Source organism: Apus apus, chromosome 19 (genome assembly GCF_020740795.1).
Source record: "Apus apus isolate bApuApu2 chromosome 19, bApuApu2.pri.cur, whole genome shotgun sequence".
NCBI lineage: Eukaryota > Metazoa > Chordata > Aves > Apodiformes > Apodidae > Apus > Apus apus.
The window spans coordinates 480,324-502,397 of record NC_067300.1 but is presented as its reverse complement, the minus strand read 5'-3'; the positions used below and the strand labels follow the sequence as shown (position 1 = coordinate 502,397).

The window sequence follows — 22,074 nt, the reverse complement described above, 5'->3', positions numbered from 1 at the left end:
TTGGATCAGGTCTGCTGCTGCACCATTCCCAGAGCTGTGCTGGCCCTGGGAATGTAGCACAGGCTGGAGTGAGTAGATTCAGTGGAGAGAGAGCCAGGTGGATCTCAGTCCTTTGACAGCAGTGCATGTTTAAACAAATTAGGACACAAATTGCAGAAGGAAGTACCAGCACCAGGGCACTCAAATGTGAACGTTTATGTAAGACACTGGTGGGCAAACAAGGGTGAAATGAACAGTCCTGGCTGGGTTACACTGGCAAGATAACTGGGAGTTACCTGTTGCTTGTCAGTAACAGGCGCAAAAGACATGGAAGTGCTAAAGGTTCAGATCCTGCTGTCCTGTTGCCCAGAACATGGTACATTTCTTCTCTGGGATTTATTCTTAACACTACATCCAGTGTGCACAGAACTGACAGAGCCCATGGCTGGGTGTGCCTGGGTGTGAGGCTGCTCTCCTGGTGAGCTGCCAGCCTGCCCTGAAGAGTCACTAGTGCTGAAATATCAAAGTCAGTAGCTCCAAGAATTCTCCCCAGTTCCTCCACTTACTACTTTTCTGCCTAAAATGGGCTTTTAAATATGGTAACTAATACTGTGTATCCTTTTGGTATGCATTGGAGTCCTTTTTTTTTTTTTTGGTGCTGTTTAAGAGTAGTGGTTCCCAGACTCCGATTGTAGTTTTGTGAAGTATTTTCACTCAGTACCACCCCCAAAAGAAAGGCTTCTCCTCTTCCTGCTGCGTCCCACCTTCTCATGTTTTCTGCTCCCCCTGACTCAGGTGTTTGTGCATCTTGTGCAGACCTGCTTTGACTGGCCTCTTCACACCGGGAAGTGTGCTGGGGGGTGTCTGCAGATCAGCTGTGCTGCTTTTGCCAAGAGAACCAACTTCCAGCATTTGAGTAGCAGCCTTTAGTCACAATCTCCAAGTTTGAGATTCCTTAACGAGTTATCACTCTCCATGTAGGGATTATTAGCAGAGAAGTTTGAGGATCTTTGCTGCAGGGTCTGATATCCACAGTTGCTGCTGTGTCCTGGAGGAATATGGGCAGAGCTGGGAATTCCTGATACCTAGTTTTGAGTTGGTCTGAGCCTATCTCTCTGGGCCTGTATCTTCTCTGCTCTGCTTCCGCTTCCCCAGCTGGAGAAAGGAAATCACTCTGTTTTTCTTCCCGCTGTGACAATATGCAAGAGAAGTTTAGCTTTTTCCTCACATCTCGATCTATTCCCCATCCCTACCATTCTTCCCCCAAATAATTTTCCTGTCTTTGCTACAAACATATGGCTGTTTGCATTAAGCGCTGGTTTAACTTAAAATCAAAATAAGGCAACAGTTGTTACTGTCCTGTAGGTAACAGTACGAATCTCACCCATGACTTCTGGTCCTCTCTCCCCAGCCAGGCACAGCGTTGTCCTGACCTGCCTGGCTGAGCCCTCCAACTTAGTCAGCTCTTCCTGTCTTGCAGGTGCCTCCCATGGAGCATATCTACCCCAGCCAAAGTCCCAAGCCCAGATTTTGTTTTGTTAAAAATTGTTTGCTTCACCTGCCTTCTTCCTGTTCTGTTTTTAAAGATGTTTTCTTTCTTCAGGAAAAATGTCAGTCAAAACTCATCCACTCAGTAGGAGGAAAGAGACGCTCACCTGGAGAGTGCTGAAGCTGGGAAGTGCTGTTGGACCTGTTCAAACTGAGCATGTGGTGCCATGAGTACCTTACGTTGCTCCCAGCATGAGCTGCTCAGGGGTGGGAGTGATCTTGGCACTCCAGCTGTGCCTCCCCTCTGCTGCTCCAGCTGCCTCTGTAGCTGGGCACTTGAGCTAGAAAAGAAAACAGAAAAGCAATAGTTTTGGGGTTATTTTTCAACTAGTTCAGTTCCTTGGTCCAAGTCCATATGTAGCTGCATAGAGAATGCTGTTTGCACTAGGAAAGTCCCAGGGGAGGTTAAGATTGCCCCTTCTGGGGAAAGTTCACAGTCAACTTGCCTGGGAGTGATTCTGAAAGTGCGCCTTGAGAGCAGCCTAACTATTTAAAGAAGGGTCTGTCACTTAAAGCTCACTGGTTGGGTATCTCATGCTGTAGTCCATGGGGGAATATTAATCATAAAATGGCTCCCTAAGGTAGGCAGTGAGAGAATTAGGAAAGGCTTGGGTTTTAAAGGGGACAAATGGAATCTCGTTCTGCCTGTGTCATGGACTTGCTGCATTAGTTCAGAAAAATCAAAGGGATCCTCCATTGAATGTTTCACCTGCTGTGAGTAGGAAACAATCACGTGCAGGTCAATGGAAAAAGCAGGAAATGTCTTGTTGTCCCTGCAGAGATGCTCTGGGACCTCTGTAATTCTATAGATAATATATTCGGTTTTTGCATTTGTTGTCCTTTTGCTATTTCAATAAAGTAACTTTGTAAAAGAACAAACAGCCCTACATCTCAGTGTACAACAACAACAGACAGTGGAACTGCAGCACAAAATTTCAACAGACAAAACTCTTCCACAGTCTTTGTACATGTTTTACCTTGAATACCTCTTAAACTTTTCTCTGAAGTGCCTGCAATAATTCTTCAGTTGCAACAGAAGGCAGCCTTCAGTCTGAGATTTCCCTGTACAAATGATGATGCTCAACCTAATGCAAATCCCCTGAATCTGCCATTAGATATATCTTAGTGGCCCATTTTGTAGGGGATAATAGTTCCTATTCAAAAAACAAGCATAAAAATCCTGTTGATGTCAGCTTATGTTTCCGAATAGCCTTGTGGTTGCCACTTGAAACAAGGATGGTATTTAAAAAAAAAATCCCATAGTGTAACAGAAGATTTAGAAAACAAGACATGGTGTTTTCTGATAGAACAAGGTAACATTAGGGTTGACTCTGGGAATCACAGAATCATAGAACTATAGAATAGTTTGGGTTATAAGGGACCTTGAAGATCATCTAGATCCAACCCCCCTGCATGGGCAGGGACACCTCCCACCAGCCCAGGTTGCTCCAAGCCCCATCCAACCTGCCCTTCAACACTGCCAGGGATGGGGCAGCCACAGCTTCTCTGGGCAGCCTGGGCCAGGGTCTCACTGCCCTCACACTAAAGAATTTCTTTTGAATGTCTAACCTAAATCTCCCTCTTCCAGTTTTAATCCATTACCCCTTGTCCTCTCACTACAAGCCCTTGTCCAAAGTCCCTCCCCGGGTTTCCTGGAGCCCCTTGAGGCACTGGAAGGTGCTCTAAGATCTCCCTGGAGCCTTCTCCTCTCCCAGGCCAAACATCCCCAACTCTCCCAGCCTGTCTTCAGAGCAGAGCTGCTCCAGCCCTTGGATCATCTTCATGGCCTCCTCTGGACTCTCTCCAGGAACTCCATGTCCTTAATTTGGGGAATCCAGAACTGGACACAGTTCTCCAGGTGGGGTCTCACGAGAGCAGAGTAAATGAGGAGAGTCCCCTCCCTTGATCTGTTAGCCACACTGCTGGTGTTGCAGCCCACAACACAGTTGGTTTCTGGACTGCACGTCCACATTGCTGGCTCATGTTGAGCTTCTCTATCCACCATCACCCCCAAATATCATGATATTGCTACAGAAGTTACTCTCCTTCATTGACTTACTTTCCTTGCTGTGGATATCAGCACATGTGACAGGCACGGGGCCTCAGGAATGGGATGTAAGGCCAGGGGGTGGAACTGGAGCTCTTGTGCCTTTCCCCAAGACTGCAGTTCCTGACATGCCTTTGCTAAGTGCCACCAGCACATCTGCACCTAATACCAGCTGTGGGCTGGCTCTGGTGCTATAGACTGTCCCTCTGACACATGAAGGACCCACAGAGATTCAGTTTCTCTTATTTTTATGTCACTCTTACATAAGTGAGTTTATGTCCCTAAAGGCACATGTTTGTTCAATTCCATTTACCTTGTTTCTCGTGCATGTAAGATAGACTGATTTTTATTTAATTTGAATCAAACTGTGGCCATCAATAGAGGCAGTTTGATGAATTTATTGAGGGCAGTTTAGAATAGATGCCTGTGAACATGAACTACCTTGTCCCTGCTCAGATTTTCCTTCTGTCCTGAGACGATCTGGCCTGTGAGCTGGAGCAGCTGAAGAACAGTCTTGTTCTGCTGCCCCTGGAAAAGGCAGTGCCGTCCCACTGCAAGACAGCTGGTGGTGGCTGAGAGCACTGAGAGCTGAGCTCTGCAGCGATGTTCACCAGAAGCTGCCTTTCAGCTCTCCAGCACCATACCAGAATGGTTGCACCAGTGACAGGGTTCAGGGTCACACTCCTGTGGGATGTAAGGAGCATGGTTGCAGGACCTGGCCTTGTCTGTTCAGCTGGGAAGTGCTGCTTGAGCTGTCAGTGATTTGGGGCAGCTGGGCCTAGGAAGTGAGTGTTTTCTCAAGGAATTAGAAGTATTTAAGGAGAGATGGGGTAATTAAATGATACAGGGGTTAATTAAAGGAGAAGCCTGGCATAAAAGGCTGCCAAGGGGTGTCGGGTATGGCAGAGTGGGAGTACAGGCTGGGTAGAGGTAGAGAAGGCAGGAGGAGGGAAAGAGCAGAGGCTTGGCTGGCTGAAATTGTGTAGATTCTGAAGATTCAATCTTGATGTTTGTTTTTTTATGCTGAGCCAGTGTGAAGAGATGAATAAACACTAATTTTAATGACCGAGGCTCATGTTTTTTAACAAACTCCATCCTGCCTGTGTAATACAGGAGAAACAATTACATCTGAATTATGCTTGCAAAAAGTTAACATGCTTTTCACAGCATTCTTCAAAATGTTTTTAATCAGCTTTCTTTGTCTGCTTTCTCTTTTTCCCAGTGAAAATTGTCATCCGAGGGGACAGGAACACTGGGAAAACCACACTTTGGCACCGACTGCAGGGAAAGAAATTTATTGAGGAATATATTCCAACTCAGGAGATCCAAGTCACCAGCATCCACTGGAATTATAAAAGTAAGATGAAAGAGGGTGTGGGGGGGTGACAGTCATGGGACAGTGCCTTCTGGGTAGAAATTCCGCTGCAGCCTTGTTTGCTTCTTTCTTCTGTGTCTGCTTGGGAAATAAAATGATCTTTCATCATTCTTGTTATTTTAATTTATTATTCACAGTTTCTCACTCATGTTTTTAATAATTTTACCCAGAAAATATATAAGAGCTACAGGATGGGTCCTTGGAAGCTGCATTTCAGGGAAAGTGTTTAATAGATAATCCAAAATATTAGAAGTATTTGTGATATGCTTGACTTTTTAATGAAAACAGGTTTTCTGGTAAATCTGTCTCCGAGTCTAACCCTGCTTTTGGTGTTACTGGGTTGTGTAGAAGTGAACAGCATGGTGCAAAGTAGTAGGGGCTCTCTCTGTGACCATGATGTGAAGGTTAGCTGTTAGCTTCTACATTTCTTCATTAAGTATCTGTATTTTGGGCCCCATCTTCCTGATGTTCTGCCTGTCAAGTGGCCCAAGGCACTGACAGATCTGGGGTGTTGGGGCAGTGGTGTTCCCCGTTATCACATGTTGTATTTTAGCTGTGATGTCCTTCCCCCACACTCCTCTTCCTCAGAATATCAGCACATGTGATAGTGATGTGGGAACATGGAGTATACAGTTTGTTTGGATGACGAAAACCAGCTCCTGAATCAAATCTGAATGCTTCAGATGCTAAACGCAGACTTAGATCTGAGTAAGAAGAGTGAGAAGACTAAGAGGGGACCTTATTAATTTCTATAAATATCTGAAGGGCGGGTGTCAAGCATCGGCCAGTTTCTTTTCAGTGGTACCTGTGATAGGACAAGGGGAAGTGGCACCAAGTGACAACACGGGAAGTTCTACCTCAACATGAGGAAAAATTTTTCCTGTGATGGTGACAGAGCCCTGGGACAGGCTGCCCAGAGAGGCTGTGGAGTTTCCTTCTCTGGAGACTTTCAAGACCTGTCTGGATGTGTTCATGTGTGATCTGCCCTGGGTGTTCCTGCTGCAGGAGGGGGGTTGGATTTCATGATCTTCAGAGGTCCCTTCCAGCCCCTGTGATTCTATGATTCTAAGAAAGTAAATAGCTCTTTCTTAGATACCCAGATCTCAAGAGTGCACTGAATGTTACCTGCAGTTCTCTGCAATATGACAGGTAAAAGCTTCAGCGCTTGGTTTCCTCTCTAATTAGCAAAGGTCATGCGAGAGCTGTTTGTAAATACAGCCTGGGAGTCTGGCATTTGGTTTCTAAGAGGTTTATTCGTAGCTAATATTTTTTATATACATGAGCAGGTATACTAACTGCCTGTCTGCAGGATTTTGTATAGATGCAAAAAGGTGTTCAGAGAAAGATCCAGTCACCTCACATGGTTCTGCATTTTTTAGGGACTATATATTCTTCTACTGAGCTGAGGCTTCATCTCTGGCTTTTTCAGTGTGGGTGCACTCCTGGGGTAGAAAACAGCCACATGTGAGACTGGCTATTGCTGTGTGGTGGTAACCTCAGATGTGTTTGTTAGTTCTAACATTCACGTGATACATTTCTGTAGAGCTTGTTGGTTGGAGTTATTGGCAACGTGTACATGTGGTGCTGGACTCAAGGTGAAGTGTTGCTAAGATGGAAGGCTATGCATGAAATTGTGCCTTTCAGTTGTGTTTCTTTTGCATTCTAAAATTTATTTTCTTAGTAATAATTTCCATCAGTGTAGGAAGTTCTCTGTTGATCTTCTTAAACTTTATTTTAAAATAAAAACTTCCTTTTTCAAAAACATTGTGAGGTGTGTTCCCTGCTGTGAAAACTTTCCATCCAAGATGGGTGAGAAATTGGCTCAGATCTAATTACCACCCTGTTTGGTGAGTTAATCTGTAGAGGAAAAATAAAGTTTGTTTTTCCGGTGATCATGCTCTCAGGCTACCTTGAATAAACATTATGAGGTAGCTGGCAGCAAATATTTATGGATATTAATTAAATCACTGTCAAATATGGAAGGATTCTTACATTGCCTGGTATTTTATTTTACCGCATTGCCTTACATTTTAGACGTGGAACATACCAGCTTGTCATATCTTCAGAAGTGTTATTCTGGGGGAATCAGTAAAAATAGAAGAACTTGAGTTATGAACATGAACAAAATTCCTTTTTGTGGCAATTGTCTTGGTAATGGATATTTGTAATTTTTGTGTCCAAGTAAGAAGTTATCATTCCTGACCCTTTTTTAGATTATGCTAGTCCAAATTTTATTCTTTGTTTGGCAGACTTAGAAAGGGAGTCTGAAATAAAAATTGGCAAATAATTTGTTCCAATACTTTGAATGATTTATAGCTGGGTATGGGCAGTGGCAAAACTGCTCTGCTTGGTAGGATTTGTGATCGAAGGCACATGAATCACATAATTGCAAAAGAGTAAATAGGTCTGAGGACCAGTGAGTTCCTGGTGCTGAACCCACCCATAAAGGAATTATTCTTATATTTAAATGAGGTTTTTTTGCAGTTGGAGTCTTCTCACACTTCTCTGCCATTTGCTGGGAAAGCAATGACTTGGTGTGCCAGTGGCTACAGGGTAATCTGAGCACAGATTTTTTGAGTGATTTGATCCATAGTTTATGCTCATCCAAGTTGCAGAATTAAAAGGATGTGTTGGCACTCTTTGTGCTGCAGTGTGCCTTCCAAAGCTGCTAAGGTGAAATGCTGCTGTGTATGAGTCATACCAAAGCCAACACAGCAGCACTAAAGTAATTATCCTCTTGTGTGTTCAGGATAATCAGGAATGAAGGTGGTGATGAAAAGGAAGAACTTACTGGCTTATGAGCTAGCAGGGGCACTGGTGCTCATGGGAAAAAAAAGAACACCTGGAAAAATTGTTTTCTTGGATCTTGTGCAGTCAATTTCTTTGTGAAATTCTGTGCTTCCCCTCAGATAAAAGGGTGTAGAGCAGGTCTGTGTGGGTTGAAGGGTCGAGCCCTGCTGTCTGGGAGAGCTGCAGCTCAGCAGGATGCCAGTGCTGTGGAAATTACTCAGCAGAAGAGCAAACCTTAGCCGAGGGTGCATTTGGTGTTCAGGTGTGGAGGTGGGGATGTCTGGAGCTCAGTAGCACAGTCCCAGTACTAGGTACAGGGTCACCTCCTAGGAGAGCCCTGCACGTCATCCCAGGGGCTCACTTTTCTGAAATGAGGTTCTAGTTTCTCCACTGAAGCCCCCTGTTAACACCTATGTGCTGCTTCCCATGGCACTGCTGGAAAGTGCTGCCAGTGCCACGGGCAGGGGGTGAATTTGGGGGCAGACCTGCCTGAGCTGTGTCCCAGCATCTGCAGGGTCTTGGCACATCCTGGACAGACCATGGACTGGAGCAGCCTGTGTCACAGGGACAGCCCCATGCTCTTCCCGTGCCTGTGGGTGAGCACCCAGCCATGCAGCTGTGTGCTGGGCACAGAGTGAGTAGTGGGGAGTGGTTGGACTTCAGCTGTGCCTGGTCTGCAGAACTATTCAGGGACAGAATTTATTTGGGCAGTTCTATCATTTGAGCAGAGGTTTTAGTGCTGCAGGATGCTGTACAGCTGCTGTGGTTTCAGTCCCATCTGAGCCTTAGCTGACCCTGAGTGAGTCTCGTTTCATCCTGTGCCCACTGTTCTGCTGGCAGGGTGGAAGATAAGTAGGAGAGGCTGACTTTGCTTCATGCATGAATGTAAAAAGGATCTTTCTCCAAAAGCAGAGGATCAAAGTTTTCCTTTATTCATAATGCGTCTTGACAATTTTTTGAAACATATAATTTAAGCCAACAGTGAATTCTTTGGAGGAAATATTTCCTGGCTTCACAATGATGCTTAGCTAAATTCTCATGCCATCCCATGGGATTATTTTCTGCTCTGAGACATTATCCTCCTGTTCCATTGCTTGCTGTTCAGAGCTGCGCAGAGTACAAGCTTTTGCATTGTAGCCTATTGCATTTCCAAAAAGCAACTGTTTCTTGCAAGAGCTTAATGAAAATACACCTGCTTATTTGGATTCAATAGAAACATGTAACCACAGCTGCCCACTCCTCATGCCATCAGAAAGTTAAGCTGTCAGCACCAGCAGGGATGTCTCTGTAGTTAGAATTTTGCTTGTCTTGTTTCAGATTTTAGTGTTCCAAATACATCACTACTTATAATTTACTGATTACTGGTAATATCTTATTTTTCTCAAAACACAACTTGCAATTTGCAGAGAGAATGGATTTCTGTAGCTGCAGGACTGTCTCCACTGTTTGTCCTGCTCACATGAAGATGTTATTGGTAAGGTGGATCCTCCTTAAATGTGTGTATTCCTTTTTTTCAGTTGTCTGCCTTGCAGACAACTATAGACCAGACTTTATTCTCCAATGTGAATTTATATCATTTTTGAAAGAATATAGAAGCCTCTGTATGTTATGAAAAGAATCTACACTCAGTATTTACAACATGCTTCAAATCTGACATAAAACATCAAGGAAATGTAGCTGTGATTTATGTGACTGAAGGTCTTTAAGTTCTTTAGCTAGCACAGTTTTGGTGTATAACTTGGACCTTCAATAGCAGGCTGCCTTGTTATGGTTGGGTTTTCTTTTAACCCACTCAAGAATTCCTTTTCTTGTGACATTTGTCAGCTACTTTGACTGTGTTGGCTTTGGATGGAGCTCTCTGTGGTGAGCACTGAGTGTTGGTCATCTTCCTGAAACCACCTTCTAACACTTTGTGTTCTTATTGTGCTTTTAGCCACTGACGATATTGTTAAAGTTGAAGTCTGGGATGTAGTTGACAAAGGTAAGATTTGTAACTTCCTATCTAATGGAGATTCATTCTTCTTTCTTAATTTTAATTTAAAAATTACATGGAATTCAGAAATACTGACACATTTTAGAAAAATGTCTGTACTTACTGTTTTCAAGTGCATGGATGTTACTTCCTGAAAAAATATGGAGAGAGGAGTCTCCTGTGCTAGAGCCCATTATTTGGAATCTGAACTTCAGATCAAACCTGATACTCAGAACCATTTGTTTCATGTGCTTTGTGACAGATGAAATAGCCCACTGCTTAGTGTATTCAGGTTCTCTGAACTTTATTATAAACTTCATCCTCTCTCCTTTATATATGTTTAGACAGCTACTGAGTTCTTTGTTCTGTTTATAAAAGTTCTTGCCATGTTGTTTTTGTAAAGGAATGCTACTGTTAAATGGATGAAATGTTTTCTGCAGTGAATAATGTATGCAGGAGGGAAAGATAAATGAGAAGCCAATTACTTAAATTCACTTTAGACATAAAATGCAATGTATTTAATCCAAAATATTTTTTAAGTGCTTAGCCAAGGAAAGTATTATGACTTGTAAGTAGTTTTCCATTTTTTCAGAGTATAAAGTTCTGTTTTACCAAAAGTGAAAACAAACCCCCAAACCATATGTGAAGATCCAATCTAGATGCCGTAGAATCTGTTGCTGGAAGAGGTTGGGATTCAGATGCACATCTCAACAGCCCATTCTGTAGCCCCAAATGTATATATTGTTTGGCTTTGAAGAGGCATTCTGTACCAGCCAGGCTCCTGGTTTCAGGTGTGGGTATGGTCAGGAAAGCAGCTCTACAATTGAGCATCTCTTGCTGTGGGGGTTGTTCTCCTTGTTTATGTGTTTCTGTCAGTCAAATCTATTGACCACAGTTATTGTCACTTCAACTTTTATGGTCTGGCTGCTGGTCCCTTTCCTGCAGCCCTAGCTAGAATCTGTGCTGGCACACATTCCTCAGCAGAACTTCATCCCAGGTGCTCCGTCTCCCCTCTACCACCTGGGCAACTTCCACGTCCCACATTACTGAGATGTAAGATGGTAACTACAATAGGGAGTGAGAAAAGGAGAACTGTAATTTTTCATATTACTGAAATTGTATTTAAAATAGTAAAAAAGAAAAGGTAAGTAAAGATGGCAGCTCTAGTTCAGGTGCATAACGGATCCTTTAGGTTAAACTTGAACCAGTAACTTTGAATTAAAATTCTGGGTGCTTGATCCTTTTATACTTTTAAACCCCAACTTTCACAGTGTAGACAAAACCCTACTTAGATCAGAATTACTGCTGAAGTCAGTGTGATTACAGTTTGACTTTCAGACCCTGGGATAACGTGCAGGGCTGGAATCTGAGCAAAACATCTCTTTTCTCACTGCCTTGCAACTTCAGTATGAATAGATAGGTACTTTGGGAATCATGGGGTTCCAGCATTTGTTTCTGTGAACAGCTTCTTCAAGCAGGGGCATCTCAACTAGAGACTTGTCATTTTTTTGGCAAAACAGATTGGATTTGATATGTGCAGATGTTGATAGCAACTCTTCGGATGCTGCTTTCATTTCTGAGAGTGTAGCATGTGTTAGAGATCTCAAGGGACTCTTCATTTTATCTTCTGAAGTAAAGCTCATTCTGTTAAGATTCCTACTTACACAGATATGTATTTTTAGGTAATCAGATTTACTTAATGCATTGTGTAAATTCGGATCACAGTGTAACAAAATAAAATCTTACCCTATTGCCATAGAATTGTGGATTCTTGATAAGTACAACTTTAGAAAAATGTGAAAATTAACCATTAAGAGCTTGCTCACCTCTAATTCTCATCTTAATGTTATCTCATGACATTTTTGTTCTTCTTTCTGTGTGCTCAGGGCAAAAAATCCTCCTGCGTGATGTTTTTGGTGAGAGCAACACTGACCTAGACTGTAGATTTTTAGTAGTGAAGTATCCAGTGTGGCTGCAGTGTGGTGCTAACAAGACCTGATCCTCCTTTTTTCCCTTGCCTACTAGATCCTGGCTAATGTGCATAGTTAGAGTTGTGCCGAGCACTGCGTTTATCAAACTCCATTTGAAACTGCCAAAAAAGGCATGTTCTGAACGTGCATTGCAACAGCACACATTGTTCTCCAGGTGAAGTGTTTTTGCTAGGGTTTCACTGTCTTGGAAGAGTTGTTCCTTGCTAGAGAAAATGAAGATACTTGTATTTAAATGAAGGAGTTTGAAAATGTGTTGAAAGCCTGATGTGGGCTAGACTGTCTGAAAGATGTATCCATAAACCGCAGTTTTCAACTTTAGTCCTGTAAAACAGCTTCAGCCTCTGCTCTGCTGTGCAGTGTCTTGGTGTGAATGTGCACCAGAGAATTTGGGGAAACTTAATAAACTGCACCCTGAAAAACTTCATGTACGTATTAGCACTGAAATTAAATGTGGTTTTACCAAGTGATGGTTCCCCTCCTGCTTACCAGCAGCCTCCTCCCCGTCCTTCGCTCAGCAGCGCTTTCACCTTCCCCTTCAGGCTGTGTGAGGAAGGCAAGAGGCAGCTCTGTTGGCCCTGCCTGGCTGGTGCCATTTGCTTAGCATATAGATGTTAATGTATAATTCTGGGGAGATTTGTTGTGAAAGCTTAAAGCCTGGGAGGTTGGTTGGTGCACTGAAGCAGGGTGAGGCGGTGGTGACAGCTGCTCTGCTGCTCTTACCTTTTCCTCCACATTTTGGGATTTCTGTGTTTGAACATGCAGACTCACTGGAGCACCCTCCTACCTGCAGCCTGGTGTGTGCTCCTTGGGCCTGCTCACAGGGCAGGGACAGGGATCTACTTGAGGGGGTCCAACATAGGGCTACAAGGATGATGAAGGGACTGGAACACCTGCCTTACGAGGAAAGGCTGAGAGACCTGGGGCTTTTCAGTCTAGAGAGGAGGAGACTGAGGGATCTAATTAATGTATATAAATACATGAGGGCTGGGGATCAACAAGGCAGGGACAACCTCTTGTCACTTGTGCCCTGTGATGGGACAAGGGGCAGTGGATTCAAACTGGAGCCCAGGAAGTTCCAGCTCAACATGAGGAAGACCTTCTTTCCTGTGAGGGTGACAGAGCCCTGGGACAGGCTGCCCAGAGAGGTTGTGGAGTCTCCTTCTCTGGAGACTTTCCAGACCTGTCTGGATGCCTTTCTGAGTGATCTGCCCTAGTTTTTGGTCCTGCTCTGGCAGGGGGGTTGGACTTGATGATCTCCAGAGTTCCCTTCCAACCCCTGACAGTCTGAGATTCTGTGATTTTGTAATGATGCCACTTGTTAAAATTTTAACGAGTAGAGCTTGGCCCCAGCTATGGAGCATATTGAATTTTGTGCAGTGTGTGTAGTAAATACTGTCTCCTTTGCTGTCCTTGGAACTAATAGAAGATAGGAAAGATAACTCTCAGCACAAGTCACAGACCTGACTCATCTTTCTGGCTTTGCAGCATGTTGTGTAACTATTGCAAGTCATAAAGCAGTAACAGATCCTGAATGCAGAGAAGCTGCTTGAATGCATGTGATTCAAGAACAATTTTGATCTCCTGTCCTGGAACTTCTGCTAGCTTGGTTCCTGCATCTTTTTGCATGCACTTACTGAAGGGATCAAATAGTGTTTTTTTCTGTTAGCCCCAATATAGATGAAAGCTTCACCCCTCTGCCTCCCAGACGTGTGCTGCAAGAGAGGAATGATCAGAATTCATGTTTCTGTTGTTTTCAGGTGTTCTAAGTTAGGTAACACTGAGGATGCAAATGTTCTAGGCAGATACTTTTTAATGATAAACAGAAGCATCTCCCTCGCACTGCAGACAGCATTTGCTGGCAAGCTGTACCCCCTTGCTATCCTTCAACAAACCTGATGGCACACAGAGGTGCAGAGGCTGTCACATGCTGGCCATGAACCCAGTTCTCTGGTGTTCAGTAAAAACTGATTTGTAGACTTTGGGGCACTGCTGCAAGGTTATTTGGTCTCAGTGTTGCTATTATGCCTCTAAATAAGGAGCTGCCATCACTCTAGATAGAGAAGCAACCTTGCTTTTTAACTGAGGCTCCTGGACTTAAACACAGGACCTCATTCATAAAACAACACAGTCATCATTGTGCACTTGTTTTTACAGGCTGAATTGCATCTTTTCACTAAATATATCTTGTCTTTATCTGGCTCATGCTGCAATTTTGGTTCCAAAAATAGACACTGCATGAATATGTGCACACATGCGCTTTTCAGCTCTGTTACTTCTTTATAGATGACCTCCTTTATAGCAGTGGTGAGTATCATGTAAGAATATGACTTATTCCTCTGGATACACACTTAAAGCCACAAGCAGGGAGAGGTGTGGAAGGTGTATAGTTAGTCTGAAAGCATTGGTTGTGAATCGGTCCAGGTCAGAGAGACATGTTGATTGCTCAGGGCAAGAGGACCTGTGAAGTGTTTGTGGTTCTTGGGCTTCTGTTTTAACACCTAGAAATTCAGGTCATGCCAAGCATAATTTAGCACTAACTGCAGAAATAGTGATGTTTTGACATTCAGAGAAGCCACATGAATGCCACTGACTTGAAATGAATTTAATTGGAGTGGGAAAAGACATGCACATCCCAGACGTCCCACAAACTTCAGCTGCACTGGGAAAAGTCAGAGCCCATACTCAGATCCTCTAGGAAAACACACTGCATGAGTGGAAGAGGGATCAGGATTAGTATTTCTGCTCCTTTCAGATGTCAACAAGAGAGAGGCAGTGATGCACAGAAGCCCCCACCAGGCACAGTGTCAGGGCACAGGAACTGGAATCTCCTGCTGTATCCTGCAGCATTGAAACTTAAATGAATAAGTCTGTGTTTCATAACTGTTTATCTGCATGCAAAAAGAATGAAATGCTGTTTTGCAAGCAGCATCTGACAAAACCAGGAATTTTACAAGTAGTTGCCCTGTGTTAAGCAGCAGCGTTGAATAGGAAGGAGGTGGAAGTTATTTTGGTCCCCAGTGTTGCAGAGTCTTTTAAAGAGGTGTTTTTGTGGGTGCATCCAAGCTGCCAACACATTTTGGTGTCAGTGACACTGGAGTATTTTAGAAGTTATGAGAAGGAATCCCAAGTGTCTGCCATTATAATTTAGGTAACTTGTCATTACTTAGACTAGGAAAATACATAGCAAAGTTAATTCAGAAGTAGAATCTTAATTGCTGACAGTAACATATGGAAGATATTTGGTTTCTGTAAAACCTCACTCCAGATCTTGCAGAGTTATTCATTGTGCAGTGCTCATCATTTGATAAAACTCTGGAAGCTGGTGTACATAGAGAAGAGTTTAAACGATCAATACCTGAGGGGACGAGGACAGATTTTTCCATGGTATGTCCACACTAAACTTCTTTGGCAGTAGGTGAAAGAAGATGTCCTCACTGTTACATATTTGAGTCTCTGGCAATCCTTAGTACTGAGTGTCTACACCAGAAAATCATGTTAGCTGGTGGCCACTCTGATAGTCATAGGTACAGACACATGGTGATGTCTTCTCTGTGTGCTGCGTTTGCAAGCTTGAAGAGCTGGAAATGTGATCACAGTGTAACAGACTTTTCAGAGAGCTTGAGGTTTAAAAACACTAATGCCTCTTCTGTGGATGCTGAGTCAAATGCCAGTGGTACTTTAAAATGTCAGTTATCCAGTGCTTGTTAAGAGAAGGGAGAAGTCTCGGGGGATCTGCCCTATAAGTATCAGGGCTGTATCACGTGCCTTAGAGGAAGCAGATGAGTTGGAGAGAAACCTGTAGATTCCTTCAGGTGGGATTGTGGCTGTGGGGCTGCAGAGCATGTCTCTGTAGTGGTTTTCTGGTCTCTCCTGCACTTTCCTGTGAGGTTAATCAGACTTTTACCTGTCCTCTAGCTTATTTTTGTGTGTGTCTCTAGACCATATGGCTTTGGATGGTGCCTCTGGTGTTGACCAGATGTGACCCTTTGGCCCTGACCTTTCACACATGTGCAGACTGTCTTTCCTCTACTTCTCCACAGCTCCCTTGCTGTTTATTTGATTTTGCTTGAATTTCCTTTTGGATAAGGTCTGTCTTCTGGCTGTTAAATTCCCACTGATTTCTGCCACCTCTTTTTTTTTTGGTTGCAAGTCAGCCCAAAGCACCCGGCTGGCTCTGAGATCACATTTCTTTGCAGGTCAGTGACATAGCACAGCAGCATCATAGCATTTCTCAGGGCAGCTGTGTACATAGTTGTGCTCTTCAGCCCCTCAGTCTTTTGCTTCCTCAACACTAATTCAATAGAAAGTGCAGCAAAGCAGCTTCCCTTTGTGGTCAGGGGACCAAACCCTATATTACTCAGTCATTTTGACTCCATGCTATGAAGAACATGGTTTAAGCTGTCCCAGACTTACTTCCTATTCATCTTTGAATGAGACTAGCTGGTGTTCATGAGCAGGTATTCTTCAGCAACGCATGCCTGTCCCAACCCTCCTCATTCCCCAAGCTTATAGGAGAAGTTGCATTTGCTTTAAGGTCATGTTTAAAGTGCTGTTCTCCTGCCCAGACCCATCCTAGACTTCTCTGCCCAGTGTAATGCTGCTTTTTGTATGTTTGTTTGTTTTTTTCTTCCAATTCTTTTTAAGGAAAATGCAAAAAACGAGGAGATGGTTTGAAACTGGAAAATGACCCTCAGGAGGTGAGTCACCTTGAATGCAGATGTCTGCCTCTTAGTGGGAGGCCTATAGTCCACCTTTGGTCCATGGAAAGTAAGTTCTGTGTTTGTTTCTTTTTGAAGGCCAGCCCAGCAGGTGGATGAGGGGTGATGTGATCCCTGGTGCTCTCCACTGTTTTGCCCATGCATTTTATCCTTGTTTATGTCCTCACCAAAACTTGCCTGTTGTTTTCCATTCTGTCTTTTGGGAATGGCTGCACCCCAGTAGCTTTGTACCTCTCTGCAGATGGGCAGTGGCAAGAAATCCTTTTGTAATGGACTTCTCATAAGACCTGAAGAAGTCACTTGATGCTCTCTGATTGCTCCTTAAAACTAGGCTAACAATTACCATTTAACACCCTTTGAAATACGAAGGAGGAAGGGGCAAGAAAGGTGCTACCTAGCATGTAAATGTAAACAGAGTGGCTTCCTCAAGGCTCTTGCATGAATGTGTCTCCTTTGGATCTTCTGCTGTAGAACAAAGTGCTGTATGGGGGACCTTACTACCACATTCCTCAAATTCCTTGTGGGCTGCCAGTGGACTTCCATGGCATCTCTTTCAAAAGATGTATGGCTTAATCCTCAGGAAAACTTCCGTTTTAAGGCCTTTGATCCCGTGATCTCAGCTGCAGTTCTTCAAGAGCTGTATTCTGTATTGCTCCTGTTGATGTGGCAGTGCCCTTTGGGGCTCAGGGCATGGACAGTGTCCTGGTGCTCACTCAGTAAGGACTTGGTTAAAACTGGTGGGAAAGGCAGTGTCACTGGTGTGCAGAGAGCTGAGCACTCAGGTTTGGGGAGGGGTCAGGGCAGTGAAGAGTTACCTTTTTCACCAGAGTGCCAGTCCTGCTCAATCTCTGCAGTCAGGTTAGGGGAATTTTCTTTAAAAATACTCTCCTGTGGGGAAAAAGTCTCTGTGGGAACAGATGCTACAGCTGCTTCTTCCTTCACAAATGTGGGTGCATTTTCCACTCCTGGGAAATGAGTGAGAATTGTTCCACAGGCAGCAAATTGCAGCAGGAGCCTTGGAGGCTGAGTTGTAGCTAGTACTGTATCTTGCAGTGTGCAGAGTCCAGATTATGAAAAGCAAATCAGATACTAATAAATACTTTCAGCCCTGCATGGGAAAAACTCAGCAGAAACTGCATCCTGGTGTTGTATACCAGAAGCATTAGAAGTACATTCAATATCTGGGTCAGAAAAGAGATGGCATGAGATCTGTATTCTCTGTCCTCCATCCTGCAGCTTATATGGAGTTAACTTGTCCACATGGGATTTGGGGGTGCAGGGGAAAGAGGAGGGGATGGGCTTTAGCATTTCCTGTGAGATGGGTTTTTTTGGAGAGTCTCAGGTGCTTCATGTCCTGCTCCTGGGGGCAATGGAAGCTGTGAACCACCAGGTATCTTGCTTAAACGATGATGGTGTGAAATCCGTGGATATTTCTTATAGGAACTGTCACTTCAGAGAGTTGGCCTGTTAATCACTGTATGAGTTGTGTTCTGTACAAGTCTGAAACTGAATGAAGTTATTTACTGCTTCTTTTGCCTTTATTTCCCCAGGCAGAGTCAGAAATGGCTCTGGATGCAGAGTTCCTGGATGTCTACAAGAACTGCAATGGTGTAGTGATGATGTTTGACATCACCAAGCAGTGGTAAGGCTTCTCCAGCAGCAGGCACCACAGGATTCTCCCTTGTTTAGTGAAAGCAAATCAGTTCTACGCCTCTTGATTCCCAGATGGACTTGAGAGTTAATAAGCTGCCTAATGAGTTGAAGCAAGCTTGTATCCCTTAAAAGAATAGCTTTATCTTCTGACAACTCATTTCATATGCTCCTCTCCTGGGCTTGTTTCAAACAAGCAGTCTGTGGGCTTGTGTGCTGTGGTTTCTGATCTATCCTGCTGTCTGAGGCTTGGTAATTAGTGCTGTCATGGGTGCAAAGTATGCTGGGCATGGCACAAACCCCTGCTCTTGAGGACACAAGGGAGACAGAAATGCTACTGAGAAATTCCCTGGAAGACTGGTGTTAGTAAGGGTTATTTAAAGGCCCAAGGCTGCATTAATGTGCAGAAATAATGAACTGTTCATTTTGCACATCTGCTGATGAGAGTGAGAGATATATGGAAGCCAGGGTAGAAAGAGGACATGCCAAGATGTGCTTTATATTTAAGCTTGTGCTTTACAGGTTTGATATGGGTCAGTGAGCCCGTTAACAGCTGAAGGGAGTGAATCCTTTTCCTCTGCTCACCCCACACAGTTTTGTAGGACTGAGGGAAATGTTGCTGTAGGAGATGTGAAGATGCTGGTGCAAGTGGATTATTGAACTTGTCAAGTGGTTTTTGAATAAAGAATGATATAAACATATTTACATGTTAATGTATTTCTCTGATGGGGAAAAGAAACCACAGTATTGGAAAGATTTTTGGGAAAAAGTCTTGCTTTGGGTTTTTGTCCGTGATTTGTGCATGGGACTGCTCACAGAATGTTTCCCACTCATCTGCCTGTATCTCTCTCCTGTGGTGAAGGACATTTAACTATATTCTAAGGGAGCTTCCCAAAGTGCCGACCCACGTTCCAGTGTGTGTGCTGGGGAATTACCGGGACATGGGGGAGCACCGGGTCATTCTGCCTGGCGATGTGCGGGACCTCATCGACAGCCTGAACAGGTGAGGTGGCACCAGGGTCACCAGGTAGGGAGCAGAGCCTGGCTGCTCCCGTCACCCCTGGGTAGCTGTGTGGCTGCTGGGCTTTGGACGCACACCATGTTCACTGTTGGGCCCTCTGCATGGCTTTAGGGCTTTGGTAGCTCCCAGTGTCTCCTTCAGCAGCCTCAGTGGATTCTTGTTCCTTTGGTCTAGGAGCCTGTTCTGGGCAGAGTGTTAGCTATATTCCTGGAAACAGGGAGTGCCTCCCAGCATGTGCCTTCCTGAAATACTTTTCCCAAGAAGTCACCTTCTTTATGGATGGTCCCTCTTGTGAAAGAATCCTCTCCCTGCAGCACAACTGTTCTCCAAATAGTTCTGCTACAAGAGAATCAGCTGGTGAACCTGTCTTCCTTCTGAGAGCATCCCTACACAGCATTCACTGGCACAGCCCAGTCATCCACCTCCCTTGCCAGCCAGACAAGAATTCCCCTTATGCAGAGATCTAAAATACTCTGTTATTTAGTATAAAATATATTTTGATGGGTAGGATTCAATAGACTGTGCCTTTTCTCTGTGTTTTAAGGCATGAAACCCCCAGTTTAGTAAACCAGTGGCCCAGTGTCCTGACAGTCTCTCTTAGCCTGGCAGCCCCAGGACACTGCCACACAACAGCCACCTTCTGCCACCCTCCAGGAGGAGCAACGTGTGAATTTTGTCTGTAAGCAAAATAAGGAGTCCCTGGCAGAATGACCTACTAGTCTACACGTGGGGGTTGAGGGGTTGGCTTGTAAATGAGGACTGCTCATGGTATGTCATTCAGCAAATGCCTCTTCTGTGTGTACCCACTACCTGTCCTTTTACAGTTGTCTTCTCTCTCTCTCTCTGGTTGAGGCAGGCCTCCTGGCTCCTCATATTTTCGCTATGCTGAGTCTTCCATGAAGAACAGCTTTGGCCTCAAGTACTTGCACAAGTTCTTCAACATCCCCTTCTTGCAGCTGCAGGTAAGAGAGGGGGTGTTTCCCTGATGTGCTGGTTGAATGGGACAGATTTCATTTTCTTTGTCTCTGAGGTGGGAATTTGAAGTTTCTTTTGTTGTTAAAGGATCCTGAGTAGACTTTTGTTTTCATAAGAGTTGTTAACAAAATGATGTGAGTACATTGGTGCCTGTGACTTAAATGTGTCTCTGCTTCCACGAGGACTCTTCTCTGCTGTGTTTGCCAATTCTTACCTCTGAAGAAAGGCTCCAAGGTCATGAATAACACTGGCAAGAAAATTGCATCCAGTGATGCAGTTACCAAGTAAAAAATGTTATATACACACATTAGTTAAACTTTATATTCAAATTCTGTTCAATTAAAACTCAGATGAGAAGAGATTTGGCCATGAACTTGAACAGTTCAGGGATACCTGCTGAAAATCTATGCCCTCATAGTAACTGTTCTGTTTGGATCCTGTGCATGTAGATCCCAGTCTCCTGTTTCCTTCATAATTGAGGCTTCTTGTGTGGACTGAGAGGAAAGGCAAAGGCTGAACGGGCACAGAGGGGTGGAATTCTCAGCTGTGGTCCTTTAGAAGAGGACCTCATGGGGTGATCATACAGTAGCCTTTTGGGATCTACATTATATGCTTTTTGGAGATACACACGCTATTGTATCATTGCTTCCTATTGGATGGAAAAAATCAGGCAGTTAATCTTGATTATGTTTCACCAGTAAGTGAAATGTTTGTGTGTATTTTTATACAAATAATCCCCACTGAAATGCTAATTCAGAAGAAGTTGGGATATATTGGTGAATGTTACAATGTCCTCAGGCTGCAGAGCAGAAAGAAGCAGGATAAGAAAATGGAATGTCTAAAAACCCAGTGAAACAAGTCAAATAATAATTCTTTGAGGAGGAAGTTGTAGAACTCTGAGCTATAACCCCAACTTGCTGGTCAGTGGAGAAGATTGAAATCAACCAGCATGGTGAAATGGTTGGGTTTATAACCTCAGCTCCTGTGGTAAACAATGTGGAAACTACACAGAATAATGAGTTCAAAGGTTACTTTTGTCAGTTTTCTAGATCTTTCTATTTTTCTCAATGAGATGTTGATGAGAAATTAGCACAGCTTTCTGCCAGGTTTGTTTCCAAAAGCTGCTTATAATGATCCTGTTAATAGTCAGTATATGTGATTATTTTCCTGGCCATAGTTACAAGCAGGAAATACAGAAGCATTTGTAGTATCAGGTTTGCTTGGAAGCAGCTGTAGGATGAGAGTCTTACGGGACCTTTCATTTCAATGTGCTGTGAATAAGTAAACATGATCTGTTCATCTGAGACTGAAAGCTATTAGATTACTTAGATAAGGTAATCGGCCCCAAAGCCAGAGAACTTCTTGGACAAATCTTGGTCTTCAAGGAAATAGAAAAAAATTAATCTGATAAAGCCTTTAGCTGTTTGGAGAGTCTAGTGACAGCTGCTTAGGAGAGGTGATGGAAATGGGGTGACCAGCCCACATTTTTTCTCCTTGGGGTGGCACTGGGGGTAATCCAAAACATCCAGGTGCCATATAATTAGACTCCCAAATTCTGGTGTTTTTTTTTGTCATGTAATGTAATTAAATAATTCAGTACGGCAGAAACAAACCTGAAAAGGCTTATTTCAGTTTAGTTCCTAAATTGTGAAAGGAGAGACTTGGGTGGGCACTTATAAACCATGCTTGTAAATATGTTTGTACTGTTCTTTGTACCTTGACACAGAAGGTGACAGTTGAGGACTTTGTCTTGTGCCAGTCATTCAAGGACAGGGTGATGAGACCATAGCTGCCTGGCTTCTCCTTTGCAACAGCAGTGCCAAAACTAATTCCTGCAGTTCTGTGCTTATACAGGGATAGCAGGCAGGTGCTTTTCTGTGCATTCTGAAAAAGATCACAGCATAGGATCCAGTGTGGAGCTGGTCTTGCCATTTTGTGCCATGGCAGGTGATGCTGCAAATTTGGAGGCTTTTGGTTGCTTCCAGCAGACTTTGGGGCTTTCATCTGA

The 22,074-nt window shown here is 43.8% G+C and overlaps 1 protein-coding gene across 5 annotated transcripts in view; it reads left to right on the top strand.

The window, feature by feature from the left end:
* Positions 1–22,074, top strand: part of RABL6 (RAB, member RAS oncogene family like 6) — a 292,198-nt gene that overhangs the window by 240,818 nt on the left and 29,306 nt on the right. For 2 of the 5 annotated variants that reach the window (XM_051636502.1, XM_051636503.1), the window contains exons 2-7: positions 4,797–4,931; positions 9,673–9,720; positions 16,347–16,399; positions 17,971–18,062; positions 18,933–19,073; positions 19,948–20,053. In XM_051636502.1, coding sequence (XP_051492462.1) covers positions 4,797–4,931; positions 9,673–9,720; positions 16,347–16,399; positions 17,971–18,062; positions 18,933–19,073; positions 19,948–20,053 — 575 coding nt within the window. Of the gene's footprint in view, positions 1–1,582; positions 3,386–4,796; positions 4,932–9,145; positions 9,214–9,672; positions 9,721–11,597; positions 11,628–16,346; positions 16,400–17,970; positions 18,063–18,932; positions 19,074–19,947; positions 20,054–22,074 lie in introns of all 5 variants that reach the window. The other 3 variants (XM_051636505.1, XM_051636504.1, XM_051636500.1) reach the window with 3 other exon arrangements.